The following is a 15,615-nucleotide window of genomic DNA, read 5'->3' as shown; positions in this document are numbered from 1 at the left end:
ACACACACACGAGAACACATGTAAAACACAAGTACGTAAACCAACCCACAGAATCTAATGAAGACCAAGCATACATGAGCAAGCAGAAAAGAAAAGAAAAGAAAAGAAAAGAAAAGAAAAGAAAAGAGAAAAGCACATGATTTAGGAGTTATTTTGAGTGTCTTGAAGTTTTCCTGAGTGAAAAACCTCAACGATGAAATCTTGGTAATCTTTTATTGTCACAAAGGAGATCCAGGCCAGAAATGACAGCTACTACTGACTTTCAAAAGTCATTATTCTAGACTGGAAACTGAGTACAACTGACATTGTCACTAACTTTTCGTCGAGTGTTTTCAACGTGACAGGCATTGTTCTAAGCGCTTTACTTGAGTTAACTCATTTATTTCTCAGCATCACCCTATTTAGTGGATACTATTAATATCCTCACTTAATGAGAGAGGCAGCTAGGGCACAGAGAGTTTACTTCACTTATCCAAGTTCCCAATTAGTGTGAGTATGAAGCCAGAACCTTTGCTCTTAACCACAGCTATTGCAGTTTTAGAAGAGATCATTCTTTATGATTAATTTTTTCCTTAACAGGGTGATCAGGGAATTCCAGGAGACAGAGGCCCACAAGGTGAACAGGGAAAACCAGGCCTTCCAGGCATGAAAGGGGCCACAGGTCCTGTGGGACCACCAGGAAACAAGGGCTCTGTTGGGTCCCCTGGGCACCGAGGCCCTCCGGGCAATCCAGGCATCCCTGGCACTCCGGTAAGTGGTGCCAAGAGCTCTAGAAGCTCCTGGCTGGTATTGACCTTATATCCCTTTTTCAACTAAAATGAATGAAACTGGTCTCTGCAAAGGTGCCAATGACTGTCATTTAGTTTGAGTTATGTACCACATCCTCCATTAAGCACTTACTATATACATTACCTCACTAGATCCTCACAATTAACCTGGGAGGATAGATGTCCTTCCATTCCACTTCTACAAATGCAAAAACTGAGTTGACTTATTCAAGGTCCCAGTTATTTAGTGGGTTAGACCGAGGTTCGACTGATTCTAAAGCCACACTCTTAAATGCTATCTATTATGTCTCCTTACACTACACAGAAAATACATGTGTCTGTTTCATATTAAAATTCCATTTTGTTGAATTTGTTCCAAATAGTGCTTTGAAGTGGAAACCAGTTGGACCGAGAAAGAGTGTTCGGTTAAAGAAGCTCATGTCTTTATTAATATCCTCAAGAGGCTTGGTGGATGGCCGGTCCATAGAGGAACTTAATCTGAAAATATTCGTGTTAGAAAGAGAGTCTCAGGATGAGGTCACGGTGTGAAGGACATGCTGTTCTGAGACAATCAATCAATACCAGATATAGGGCCAAACTGAGCATTCTCACAATTTTCATACTTTTTTTTTTATTTTTACCCACTCTCCCCAAGCTCTACTTGAATAAAGCCTATAGAATGAAGTCACAGTGCTGTGTCAATAATTGGTATTGGATGCATTAATTTCAGGTTCACTTGTGCTAAACATAGTGAAAACGAAATGTTGCAATAGGGCATTCTTGGAACTATTACGTCCTGCAGGAATCATCACTTTCTGAGCCCATCACATTATCTTTAATGCCACATGTACACCCAGATAAAAACTACCAAATACAAAGAAAATAAAATATTTTGGAACCCTAACCATCATGAAAAATAATAGCTCCCTTTTAAAATATTGAGATATATAGTAAAACATTACTATTATAAATGTTAGATTCTTTGTCAAATCTATGTAAATTTATTTGTCAAGAGGTTAAAATCTCAACTGACATCATTTACCTAGTTACGTTTTCTCTTAAAAAATTGCTTAATACAAATATGCTTGCAAAGTATAAATTACAGAATAAATTTTACCATGAAATGGGTAAAACTTAGTAAGCTTTATCCCATGAATAAAACATTTTAAGGAATAATTCAGCATACTGGATTATTGCTCTTCCAGTGGATTAGTTCTCTTCCACTAGATTAGTTCTCTTTCAGTTTGTCTTCCTTTGAAGATACATAATGCAAGTCAGATATGGACTTTACCTGTGTCCAGGGATTGGTTTGAAGTTAAATTGTGCCTGGGATAATAACATCATGATAACATTGTTCAAATTCTGTAACTTCAGAGAATTAAGTAGTAGGAAATGTCTTTCCTAATTGTATGAAGCTATGTGTCTTCATTCAATAGGAAATATGTTCACATCACTGGTTAGGATTCCAGCCACAGCTTTTAAAGCAATTACGCACTTCAACTTTTTCCTAGCGTTTAATCAAAACAAAAGATATTTATTGCCTAATATAGTCAGTTGCCAAAAGCATTTTGCTTGATAAATGTATCTCTACAGAAGCTTCAAGTATGCACACCAACCCAACCTTTCTATTCTTTATTCATTTGTGCTACGCTCTATTTTAGCAGACCTTTTTTTTCTCCTTTAGGCTGATGTGGTTTCATTTGAAGAAATAAAGAAGTATATTAATCAAGAAGTTCTAAGGATTTTTGAAGGTTAGATTTTCTTGATAAACATTTCTGAATCTTTCGGTAATTCTTATTTACCGTGGACTGTCCCTTCAGCAACATTTTCAAAAGATGGTCATGCAGCAATGACCATAAGAGGCAAACTGTTTTATGGTGGGCAGCTCTATTTGTTAGAAAATTCTCCCTTATGCTAAGTTAAAGTTGCCTCCCTGTAACTTCCTCTCAACATATCTTGTCTTCAAAACAGCACAGGTAAAGTATCTTCCTCGATCTACATGACAGCCTTTCAAGTATTTGTCAATATCCATGGGCCTCCTCCTTAGTTTTTTCTCTTCTGTGGAGTAAGTCCTTCCCCCATCATTGCCATTGAGAAATTTTACATAACCCTCATTCACCCAAGAGTATTTTGACTAGGGCAGAGTTTAGCAAACTATTGCCCACCAGCCAGTCCTCCTGCTACCTGTTTTTGTATGGCCCACAAGCTAAGAATGGGTTTTACTTTTGGGGGCGGTGGGAGGGGTATACTTTTACATGTTTTTTTTTTAAACTGAAAGAATATTTCATGACATGTGAAAATGATCTGAAATTCAAATTCGTGTTCATGAAGAAAGTTTTATTGGAGCAGAGTCACATTCATTCCTTTATATATTTTCTCTGGCTGCTTTCATGCTGGGGCAGCAGAATCTAGTATTGACAGGGGCTGTAGATCTTGTAAAGCCTTAAATATTTACTGTCTGACCTTTTGCAGAGAAATTTTTTTACCCCTGATATAGACAACTCAATGCCACCTAAGATAGTGTTTCTTAAAAAGCATCCATATCACACTGTTGATTCATTTTGAGTTTTTAATTAACTAACAACCCTGGATGTTCCTTACGCAAACTCTTTAAAATTAGGTGTTTCTCATTATACGCTGTTTTCATATTTAAAATCTAAGTGTGTAATTTTGTTTCTTCTTAAATTTCAGGTGATCCATGTTCATACATTGTTCCAACCTAAAGATATCTTTTGGGATATTGTCCCCTAAGGCAGTTTGGCTGACCCTCATAACTTTGTGTCATCTCTAAATTTTATAAGCATGTCATCATTCTAATTGTTGATTGAAATTTTGAATAAAAAAGAGTCATGGGTTAAACCTTTCTAAATGCCATTGCAGTCCTCTTGCCCATTTGTAAATTTTCTGTTAATCTTTTGTTTTAGTGAGCTCTGAATTTATATAGTTGTCCTAAAATCCACTCTACTATTCCTTTATATATTCACAAGGATATCACATGATTTTGTCAAATGATTTGTTAAAATCAAGGTCGTTCCCCTCACTTGTGAACTTACTAAAGTGGGAGTTACTTGTCTTTAGAAAATAAATCCACATTGGCGCTCATCGTTCATGCTTCTTTTGCAAAGTATATTTTCTTTGCTGAACTATAAATACATTGTTGAATTTTGAAGGAATAAGATTACAAAATGCTGTACTTTATATTCCCATGACTATTTTGTAACTACCAATTTATACTTAATCTCTTTACCTTTCTCATCTCTCTCTCAAACTCCCCTCCCATCTGGCAGTTCTCTGTATCTATGAGTCTGTTTCTGTTTGTTTGTTTGTTTGTTTTGTTCTTAGATTCCACATATAAGTGAAATCATATGGTATTTGTCTTTCTCTGTCTGATTTATTTCACTTAGCATAATAATAAACCTTCAGTCTTTTGCTAGACTTGGGGAGGGGCAGCTGTATAGAGCAGAGACAGGAATTGCTAAGTCTATTTCTTAAACAGGCTTTCAACCAATTCTCTTTATTTTAGTTTTCCTTTTTTACCCCCCACTTCCTGATGTAACTTACATTGTCAGTTGCTGAGCCTTTTAAGAATTTTGTGGCTTAAAACAGGGTTGTTCCTCAGCTTCTAGTGTAAATGTTTGGTTTTCTGGAATCTGCTAAGTCATCTGTCACTCGGCCATCTGATTCTCAGCTTCTGAAATTTTGTTGTCTCCTTTCGTAGTCCCACTATTTCTGTGGTTCTATGCCTTTAAAAATATCTTACTATTGCTTTGCAGGGATTCAGGAGAGAGTTAAAGCAGATGCATGTTTTCATTCTGCCATCTTAACCCACAGTAACATTTTACAGCAACATGTTTACAGAGTGGGCAAAGGATTGGGCCAGGGTTAAACATAGCAGTAACAACCTTTGGGTCATGATGAACCACAAAATGAATATGAATTTATCAAAAGATGCTGTTGAATTAACAGTTAAAATGAAATTAGAAAATAATTATTAAGATATGAGAAAGGATTACTATTCTCACATTTTTGCCCCTTAAGAGAGAACTGTATCTGATTTTGGTTTCCACATTTACGAGATGTATCGAAAAGCCCTGGAATAGAGAAACAAAAAGGAATTTACAAAATAGATTACCAAGCCTAGGAGTAAAAGTTATTTAACCTTAGGCTAAGAGGTAACAGTATTTTCAAGTATATGACTAATTTCCCAAGGGAAGTACTCAACTATTCTCTATTTCCATAACAGGTAACAAAAGAAAATAAGTTGAAGCTGTACCAAGAAAATGGGCAATTAAACATTTGAATGGGCATTAGGAGGAAAAGATGAATTTCTCTCTTTGAAAATATTTACAAATTCTATCTGTGAAATAAAAGAGAAACATGGGCCAAATGACATCTGAATATCCCTTCTTCTCCCTATAATGTAATTTATCATCACATTCATATTAATGTCCGCATTGTATAATGAGCCCATTCTCCAAGGAAAGCAAGCCATTGGTCTCATTCATAGAGTAGCTGTTGCGGGTTTGCCTTGGCAGATGGAATATGTGAGTTTGGTTTCTGCAAGCTTCTATCTTCAATTTTATGCCTTATTAGAAAGCTTAGCCAAAAACAGTTTAATTAACAACAGAAGAAAGGCAATAAAGAATACAGATCTTTACAATTTATTTAGAGGCTGAGAAATATTATTTTAAATAGAGCTTTAGAGTAGGGTTCAGAAGTAGTAATTACCTTTATGCTAAATGACTATTTCTGAGTGTTATCTTAAAGCTAAACAATTTACTCTAGAAGTAATTATTTTTAAAAAATTTCTGTTTTACTAAAAACATTAAAAAACACTCAAAGCAAATTACTTGTAAATGTAATCCATACATTAAAGAGCAAACATTAGTACTGTGAATGTTTGTGTTTAGACACTAAAGGTACTCAGAAATATGTCTTAAATTAAGAAAAATTGTACTAAAAAATATATATTTTTAAGTTCAAAACAACAAATAATATGGAAAATTTCAAACTATAATCATTTAATTTCATATTTTTATAAAACACAGCTTATAATTTTATATCATAAAGGTATAACTACATTTGTTTTAGCTATTGTTTTATCTATTATTACCAGAAACAAATATATTAACATCAACCAAACATGTCCCAGGCAGATATTAATAGGTAATAGAAAGTTTTACTGGAGGGCTAGTGATTTAATATCACTCTTAGGAATGATTCTTCAGATCCTCATTGGTCTTCTACCACCACTGTCAGTCATTCTGCACCCAGAGAAAGGGTGCAGACTGTATGATTTGGCCTTTGTTTTTTTCTAACTGGCAGCTATAGTTTCTAGATTATTTCTGCTATTTTGTTCTTACTTGCAAATAAACACTAATTTAAGCAGTAAACATTTTCTGAAAGATTTGTCTGCACCAAACCTATGCTGAATTTTTCACATTAAAGATTTATTTCTTATTACACACTAGTGTATCCTTGAAAAATTGTGTGTAAGTTAGTTTTACAAATGAAATAATTTGAATTTGCTTTTTGAAGAAAATATGTAAAAAGGAAAACCAGAAACAATGTGGTTGATTTTGTCATGCCAAGGATATGCCTTCCTCCAGTTTATATTTAAATCTAGTTCTATATATATTAGATTCGTTAAATGTGAGATACACAAATCATAAACAGACCAAGCAAGTTTAAATAAATAATCCAATGATAGATTGTATTTATAATGGACTTTGGATGAATTGGCATAAATGATTTCACCAAAATAATTCCATATAGTAGTAAAATATTGAATAGGCTTGAGGTAATATATTTAACCAAACAATGGCATAAGTGGAATTAATAACCAAGAATTCTGTAATAGCAAGTGTAATCCTGGAGTGATTATTTTAAAAAATAATTCTGAGAAGGAATGTCTTATAATTATATCGTATACAGATTTCTAGTCATAAAAAGATCTTATCAACAGATAAATTACACTTTACAGTGTTTGGGGCTCATAAAATATGCATAGTAGTTTTTATTGAAATGATTATCTCTTTTAAGCTCTCTCCATGATTCCTGAACAAGAAGACTTAATGCAAAAAGTATAAAATGCCCAATACAGGGCCCTGCTTACAGAGAATATTTAATTTAGTTAATAATACATTTTGCTTAGAAATTTAGAGTGAATTTTTTATTTATATTTTCATATTTACATTTTTTGAACTGCCCCATTTTCCAAATCTTTTCAATTTAATTATTAATACAACAGCGTTCTACAGTGTATACTCACTTTCATCTAAAAGCATTATTGACTTATTAATAAGTCTCTACATATTAATAGTTATGCCACCTGTCCCACTATAAAGATACTCCCTTGGTCTAATGACTGAGTTCACCTTAAAGAAATACCTTTAAACAGTCCTCCCTTCCTTCCCTGGATTCTATCTTTAGAGCTCAGATGAACAATATTAGGCTCCATGCAGTTTGGTGGATGAACAAAAGGGCAAGCAAATGACAATGATATGTTCCTTGAGAAGGTAACATTACTTAGTTAGAAAATACTCAATACGTAAAGGTCAGATCAGTCAACACTACAAAAGTTTTTTAACATTTGTAAATATTCTGGGTAATTTGTCAACTTCCCTTAACTTGTGTGTTATCAGTTTCAGTGTTTTCTTCAGGTTCACAGAAAAGTATGGAAATGTTTTGTTTTCACTCCGTCTACAGCTGGAATTCAATGAGAGCATTTGCTTCTGCACCAACACTGAATTTTTTTCTTTTGACCAAATTAGACATTTTTCCTGCTAAAACCTTGGCTAGCTAATGGGACTGACTAACTAGAAATCGAACCAGAAAAAAAAAAAGAAGACAAATATTGAAAATGTATAATAAGACATTTAAAAAAAAAAAAGTAAAAATTAGTTGTTGACAAAGTACAGTATTCACCCAGTATAGAAATTTAACAGTGAAATCACAGTGAATATGAAGCCAGTGACCATCTTTTCAAAAAATAAACCTCTCTATTAATAATGCAGTTTTGTTCAAGGATATAAAGTGTCATATACTACATGAGTTATTTATTGCTGCATAAGAAAATACCTCAAAATTTTAGTGGCTTAAAACAACAGTGTTTATTATCTCACATTTTCTGTGGGTCAGGGAACTGGAAGGGATTCTCAACTGTGTGGTTCTGGCTCAGGGTCTATAATGAAGTTGCCGTCGGGATTTCAGCCACAGCTAAAGTCATCTGAATACTTGACTGGGGCTGGAAGATCCACTTCTAAATTTATTCACATGGCCGTTTGCAGATTTATTTAGTTCATCCTCATGTGGGTCTCACCACAGGACTTCCTGAGCGTCCTCACTAAATAGCAGTTTGCTTTGCCCAGGATGAGCAGTCTAAGACGGGGAGCAGCCAGGAAGCCACAGTGCCTTTTAAGACTTAGTCTCCCTAGTTGCACACTGTCCATTTTGCTTTTTCCTATTCATGAAAAATGAAAAGTAAGTTCCAGCCCACACTCAAGAATTAGTTCCATTTGGTAAAGATTGTCAAAGAACTTGTGAACATATTTTTAAATCACCATACGTACATTCACAACATTGTTGGAAAGTAGCTTAAATTTATTATTAAAACCATTTTTTTAATATGAACCTAAATTCTCTCCACGAGCCACTACCAAAGGTTAATTAGATCCTAGGTTATTTTCATGTCCACTAGATTAGCTGCATCTCTGAAGCACTGAAAATTTTCAGATCCTCTGATCAGCATAGCTGGTCTGCATCTATAGTCCAAAAGCTTTGTGCAATCCATTTTATTTAACCAATCAAAAACACTCTCTCGGCAATCAAACTAGTGAGTAAATTAGATGTGCTTAAATTGAAAACCAAATCGTTTTCTTATTGAATTTTATGTAAAAAATATTTGGAAATTTTTAACATAAAAGTATTTCCATAACATGTATATTATTTTTCCTTCCATAAATGAAGAGAGGATGGCTGTATTCCTATCCCAGCTCAAGCTACCAGCAGCGATGTTGGCTGCTCAAACTCATGGGAGACCTGGTCCACCAGGAAAGGATGGGTTACCTGGGCCACCAGGAGACCCCGGACCCCAAGGTAAGTCTTCAAGTATAACATTTGTTTACCAGTTCTTTACTTCTCCGTATTTATAACATGCTAATCATAGTTAACACAATAGATAGATGATAGGTAGATAGATAGATGATGATAGATAGATAGATAGATAGATAGATAGATAGATAAAAATGATTTATATAGAATATCTCATTACTATTTGACATTCTGAAATAAATTATTACTCCTTCAGATCTAAAACTGACTGATAATTATCTGCTAATCTAAATGTATTTTGATAATATTTATTGTGATAATAACAGTAAAATTATATGCTTATATATCATTATTATCTGGGAATCTCAGAGTTGTTCATGTCTCCCTATTGATGTAAGTAGACAACAAGAATCATCTTAGTATCTTAAAGAAACTGAGGAAAAAGTTTTAAGAGACATTACCACAAATGGTGATTTGGGGCCAAAATATATTTTTGAGAAATTTTAGAATCTTTCTTCTAATAGAGCTTGTGGATGATAACTTTTGAATTTTAAAGAATTTCTCATAAGGTTTCTAAAATTTTTTTTAAAAAGACTTAAAATTAGCAAAAAAAAAAAAATGACAACTTTATAAGAGACAAGATCTTGGATGTATCTTGACTAAATTAATCTGGCAAGGCCATTTTCTAGAAATACGTTAGCAATCAGCAAAGGGGCCAAGTAGACCCTGGTTTAGAGGATTCACAACTCCGACAAGGAAATAATAAATCCAATGAGTACATGCTGTGAAAGATGAGACCAGGGAAACTGCTTTTCATGTGTTATCGTAGAGGATCTCAAGAGCCCTCCTTGAAATAATCAAAAGCTTATGTAAAGGAGAAAAGAAAAAGTTAACACCAAAATTACATAGGAATACAGTTCAATATGCCATATACGCTGAGAATTATTTTTCTTTCACTAGTTCACTTTCCTTCCTGCTGCTTCTCTGCAACATCGATCCTTGTTTTCTGTAGGAAGTGCCCCAAAGTGGTCAACGTGGTCTCCTTCATCTGAAAGGGCAACAACTGTCCCCAATTACAGGGTCTGTTAGGTTCCTAACTTACAACTGAGAGTGGCAAGTCTTCTGGCTTAGTTAGCACAGTGTAAAACAACAACACTAAAATCATGCTAGTTTACCTAAATGGTATAGACAGCCTCCCTTTAGTTCATAGACAGGTCTGGCACATAGCTGGAAGAAAATGTGTAGAATCAGGGGTAGCCTTCTGTGTGTACACTGTTGTATAAAGGGTGGTTAATTATCATCTTTCACTAATTGGGTCTATTTTGAAGTCAGAGTTTATGAGACTGGAACAAGGAGCTTGAAAGCCCATCTGAAGACGTCCATTACTTCAAATGACATGAAGAGTAGGTACTGTTGACACCAGTAGGAGAAAAACCTTGGACAGTTGCTTCAAACAGTGACAGTCTAAGAAGATAACAATGGAGAGTCAAGATATCAAGGAATATTGTTCTGGAACGGGAGTCGCCTGTCTAGACAAACAATTGTCTCCAGGCTCCCTTCCGAGTAGGGAAGACCTTTCTGGTGGGCTCTCAGTCAGAGACAATGCTAAATCCGCAATTCCATTGTTTTGCCGAGATCTTACAGACTACTTCTACTGCTGATAGGGATTTTGGATGCAATTCTTGAACTTGAAAGACTTCCCCAAAATGATTTTCAACTTTTTTAAAACCAAGGGTCAGTAAACTTGACAAAACTTTGGTCTCACCAGAACTGTTTTGACAGCAGACATGTCTTGACTGTAACTCAGTTAGATGGCTCCTCTACGTTTATGTGATATCTCCTTTCCAGTATTTGCTGAATGCCAGAAATGCAACAGAAAAATAAAACTTGCAAAATATGGGATTCATTTTAAAGGAATATTTGCCTGCCGTCACACTATACTGATAATCCTCTCTAAAGCCACAGAGAAATTTGACTGTAAAAAGGAAAACAAGGGGCCACGGTTTGGTTTTTGGTGCCTCTCCAGGAGTTCACAAGGAACTGAAGGGTTTTTCTCTCATAGATAAATAGATACAAAGTGCTCAGAAGCTCTGCTCCACTTGATTTAAAAGTTTTCTCGAAAGGGAAAGAAAAAAATACATGTAAAACTGTTGCCATAGTGACCGAGAAACCTCAGATGTTATTGGCTGAATAAGTCCTCTTCATTGCTGAGTTTGCGAAAAAGTTGAAGTGAGAAATGCAGCACAGAAAGGGAAACAAAATGTAGGCACCGAGCAGCAGTGTGTTCTGCCTACTCACGAATTTTGTTTGTTGGTGGCTCCTCTGAAATTTCTAAGAATTTTTAAGTGTTTTTCAGGAAAGAAATTCATTTTCATTTGAAATAAAGTGGTTTGGTTTGAAATTGCACTACAGAATGAGTCCTTTATTATCTTACTGTCTTGAGGGAAGAACAACATTTTAAGGGGTCTCATAAATTTCCTGTGCTAATTCCGAGAAGCAGGAAACAGAGCAAGGAGAAAATCGATGTGAGACTATTAGAAGCACACGATCCAAGTTAAAAAAGAGAGCTACTGCTCCTGTCAAGATTCTGATCATGAAAACTGGTGGAACCCTCTTTCTTGCACCATGATCTTGCAGTGAAAATAAAGACCAATGAGTTTGGTCACCACATTTGTGTTTTTTTCTAAATTCTCAAAGGAGGTGATCGTTGGCATCTTTTTTAAATTCAAAAGCATTTCCAGACAGCTTTATATTTTAACCATCCCATGAATTTCTGATTATTGCCTTCCCACTGTGCACTGAGAATTTCCTTTGGTATGAGTTCCTACCTCGGGTCTATAGTATAGGGCCTGATTGCTCGCGCTGCTGGAGATGAGCAAGAATGTGCCACATTAGGATTAAAGAAGCCCCAAGAAGCATGATCCAGCTGGATTCCCATCTATAAGCAAGAGAGGCGAATTTTCCTAATAAGACTTTGCCTCTTGGGTGAGTTTTATGAGAAAGAACTTTATTTAAACTTTTCGCAAACAATTGGTTCTCCACCTCTGTGAAAATCTTAAAGAACAGATGCCACACTTGAAAGCCCTGTCCATTCAGAAAGAACCCTACACACTGCGTAGATGTGGAGATAAGAGAAAACATTTCGTGTTTCCAGACATTTCCAGACATTTCGTGTGCCCTCATCAATTTTGAAAGGATACTATTGGGATACTATTTTTGAACTTTTTAAGTTTAGTTGTTATTGATTTATAATAAAGGAGATTGTGTGTGTGTGTGTGTGTGTGTGTGTGTGTGTGTGTGTGTGTGTGTGTGTGTTTGAAAATGAGCAAAAGGGGCTGTGGCTGAAAAGTAGGCGAGCAGGAAGCCCAAACAACTCGTGAGGCTTGCAGCAGGCATCCACGTGTAGAATTGTTTCTCCGAAAATACCAGTAACACTCCTTTACTGGTCTCATTTGTCCAGTATGCTTATGGATGCACAGATTTGCAACGCTAGAAGTAAATCCCTAGAGTTGAAATGGAAATCTCTGTATTAGAAATAAGTACAGTCTACTACCTGAAAAACTACAGCAAGCACCATATTTCTTCAATGACTTACTAGATGCTTCAGATTAGGACACTGCTTTTGTTTGATTTCTCTTTTTCTACATAAGCTACAGTGATGTCAAACTGTCACCCTGCATATTTATAAGCCATGAAGATCCATGTCCACTTGCAGATAGACCAGCCTTTCAATCTCTTCCAAGTTTCCAGTGAGGCATAATTCTAGGAAGTAGCAAAGCTGTTACTGACTTTATCAGCATTCCTATCTGAAGTTTTGTCATGAAGCAATTATAAAATCAGACCCTGTGGCTTTATGACAGCCTTCATAAAGAATGAGTTTGGGACCCTCTTAGGAAATTTGAGAGTAGAAAGCTCTTACGGGGTTGTGCAATTCAACAACTTTATCTATTAGTAATAGAAGGTTGTTATTAACCTAATGAACTGAGAGATTTGTGCAAATAAATTATTACATTCGACAGAAGTGTGAATTTTATCCCACTATACAAATATACAAATTATTGTTCCTTGTTTTGCACTTCAATCCATGTGGAATAATGTATTTTTGCATTATGTTAAAATGTGAGAACTGAATTTAAATATGTAGGATTTAGCAGATGTGGTCTTCATTTGGAATTGTGTTATAGTCTTATTAACCCTCTTGTTAACAGAAAGTTCATATATCTTTAGTTATTTTTATTTATTCCTCATTTTTTTAAGCCTATGATCTTAAGCACTTGCTGGGATAGCTTGAGGATCAATTTTACAGTCTTTCTGTGATAGTAAAATCTAGGTTCTACTATCAAATATACCTCAGGTAGTAAGTGTTATTTTACTGTAGAAATGTTTAAATAATAGATTTGGAATGGTGCTTTCAAAATGACCCTAAGTACAAATATTTTTCCTCATTGTTTACATATGTTAAATGAAAGTTATGTATGTAAAAGAAATCCTGCTAATATTTAAAGTCGAATATACATCAATATAGGATATTGTGCCACATGTTCAAGCTATTGTTCCCTCTAAGATCTAGGATTGTACTGAGAATCTGTAACATAGTTTTCAGACATAAATGTGTGAAAATTTCCCATTGGATATGTTTCCATTATGTACCTCAAAATTTGTCCTGAATGTATATCCTATTTTCCACTGTTTTCACTTTTATAGTCAGGTCACACCTCCAAAGCAAAGAAATAATGGTATGGTGATTACATTCTAATATTATTTGGATAATCAGTTGTGCACTGTATGGTCAAGTCAAGACTGAGAATGGTAACCGCAAAACTGATGTCTAATTCTCAACAATAATGGGAAATAATTTCTCTTACATCCTACATTAAAATCCTGCCTTCTATCATGTTCAGCTGTAGTAGCACACATTTATAGAAAGGCATGACTAGGGTAGGGTCTATTATTTCCTACTGAGGTACTGTCCTACCTACTATCCTTGCTGTGTGTCCACATGATTCTGCATGACTGCTCTGTTCATTCGGGACTAGGAGCCATCTTTAAGCTGCTGTTTTAATAAGAAAAAGTCAAAAATTAAAACTCTGTTTACCATCACTGTGAAACTCTTAAAGCCAAAGATATTTCCTTTAAACAGTCTTACGTGGATACAAGTATATAAAACAGATAAAAATTGTTTTATGCTTTCTAAAAGGTGGGATAAGGGCTCCCAGAGGCACAGATTGTCATCTTCCTACCTCAGATGACAACAAGCATATCGAGGAATAAGAATGATTTTATCTTAAAATGTGCAGAGATCTTAGACATAATTTATTTTGGTTACAGCATCTTAAATTGATGAAGTGAGTTTAGAAGGGTCTTTCAGTCTCCTCTTGCTTTCTAGAATTATTGAAATGCCTCATCCTTCAGAGTTACAAACTACCATGTTAAAACATGAGTTGTTGTTTTAACTTTACTTAGAAAGAATATAATGTTGTTATAGACAGTGATTTTAACAAACACTTGATTTTGTCCTCTCCAACTCCTGAGATGAGTGGATTCATGTATGTTTTTTTATTTAAATTAGAGCTTTGTCCCTTACACTCTCTTTAACTCTTGGACTAAGATCCAGCTTCTTGTTATCATATTATCATGTCCATGTAGTAAGCAGAACTCTTTCAGTATACTGACAATTAGCCTGTACCTACTCCTCACTCAGAATTCTTGTTGAGGACTCACATACCTTATTGTAGCAATATGGAAGAAGGTATGATTGATTGATTTGAGTTATTTAGGTATCATTTTCAGTGCTAAGAATCTCACTGTCATGAGTTTGACTAGCCGAAACTTTTTATAGTACTTGCATATTTCTAAGATCCTCGTTGCCTATTGTATCTAATCTGTTTGATATATCAGTTTAATGTGGTTAATGCGAAACAGATAGTTAATATACTATTTGTGTTAAACGCATTACACAAATATCATAGACTAAAAAAATGATTCTTCCCTGTGCTGTGTTGCCATAGAACACTTTTACTTTTTCTATGTCTCTTCCTTAGGCTACCGAGGACAGAAGGGAGAAAGAGGAGAACCTGGAATTGGGCTTCCAGGGAGTCCGGGTCTTCCTGGGACATCAGGTAATAGTGATATTTATCTTCACCACACAAGCAAGCTTCTGAAAACAGGAACCATGCCTTCTCTTCTATGGCCTTTATGTGTCGCTACAGGAGGTGTTGAGTAATCCATGTTGGTTAGAGTAAGGGAGAAAGAGCCATATGTGATCTGCATTCTGATGGGGTCTTTTATTTTATTAGCTCCGGGTTTGCCAGGCTCACCAGGTGCCCCAGGTCCCCAGGGTCCCCCAGGACCTAGTGGAAGATGTAACCCAGAAGATTGCCTCTATCCTGTGTCTCATGCCCGACAGCGGACAGGTGGGAAATAAACACACCTGAGGAAGACTTGATTTTTGGTGATATCTCCTTGCTGTTGGAGCTTTCTTAATATTGTGAAACTCTCATGATATGTGAGTGGCTTTTTTCTTTTTCGGTGTAAGCAGACATTAAAAGCAACAATTTGAATCCTATTCCTACAGTAATTGCAGTATCAGCACTTTTAGACATTTTCCCAAATTCATTCCATATGTTTTGCTTCACCGTTACTGATTTTTATTCAGGGTTTTCTATGAAATATGTAAACAAACCTTATCATTAGTTCTTCTTCCAAAGAAAATTACATCTTGCAAATTAGTAAACTAATGATAATGTACATTTTGTAGTTTTATCAACTTGTATTTGGCCTTTGATTTCTGAATTGT

General features: G+C 35.3%; 1 protein-coding gene across 1 annotated transcript in view; it reads left to right on the top strand.

Moving 5' to 3' along the window:
• COL19A1 (collagen type XIX alpha 1 chain) overlaps positions 1-15,298 on the top strand; it is a 292,373-nt gene extending 277,075 nt beyond the window's left edge. The window contains exons 47-51 of the mRNA XM_039853067.1: positions 580-750; positions 2,452-2,518; positions 8,736-8,864; positions 14,861-14,938; positions 15,116-15,298. Coding sequence (XP_039709001.1) covers positions 580-750; positions 2,452-2,518; positions 8,736-8,864; positions 14,861-14,938; positions 15,116-15,243 — 573 coding nt within the window. The 3' untranslated portion in view covers positions 15,244-15,298. The remainder of the gene's footprint in view (positions 1-579; positions 751-2,451; positions 2,519-8,735; positions 8,865-14,860; positions 14,939-15,115) is intronic.
• Positions 15,299-15,615: the final 317 nt, after the last annotated feature.

The sequence above is a fragment of the Pteropus medius genome, unplaced genomic scaffold (assembly GCF_902729225.1).
Source record: "Pteropus medius unplaced genomic scaffold, Ma_sr-lr_union100, whole genome shotgun sequence".
In the NCBI taxonomy this organism is placed as follows: Eukaryota; Metazoa; Chordata; class Mammalia; order Chiroptera; family Pteropodidae; genus Pteropus; species Pteropus medius.
Note: the sequence above shows the minus strand (reverse complement) of the source record. Positions and strands in the feature narration are given on the sequence as shown.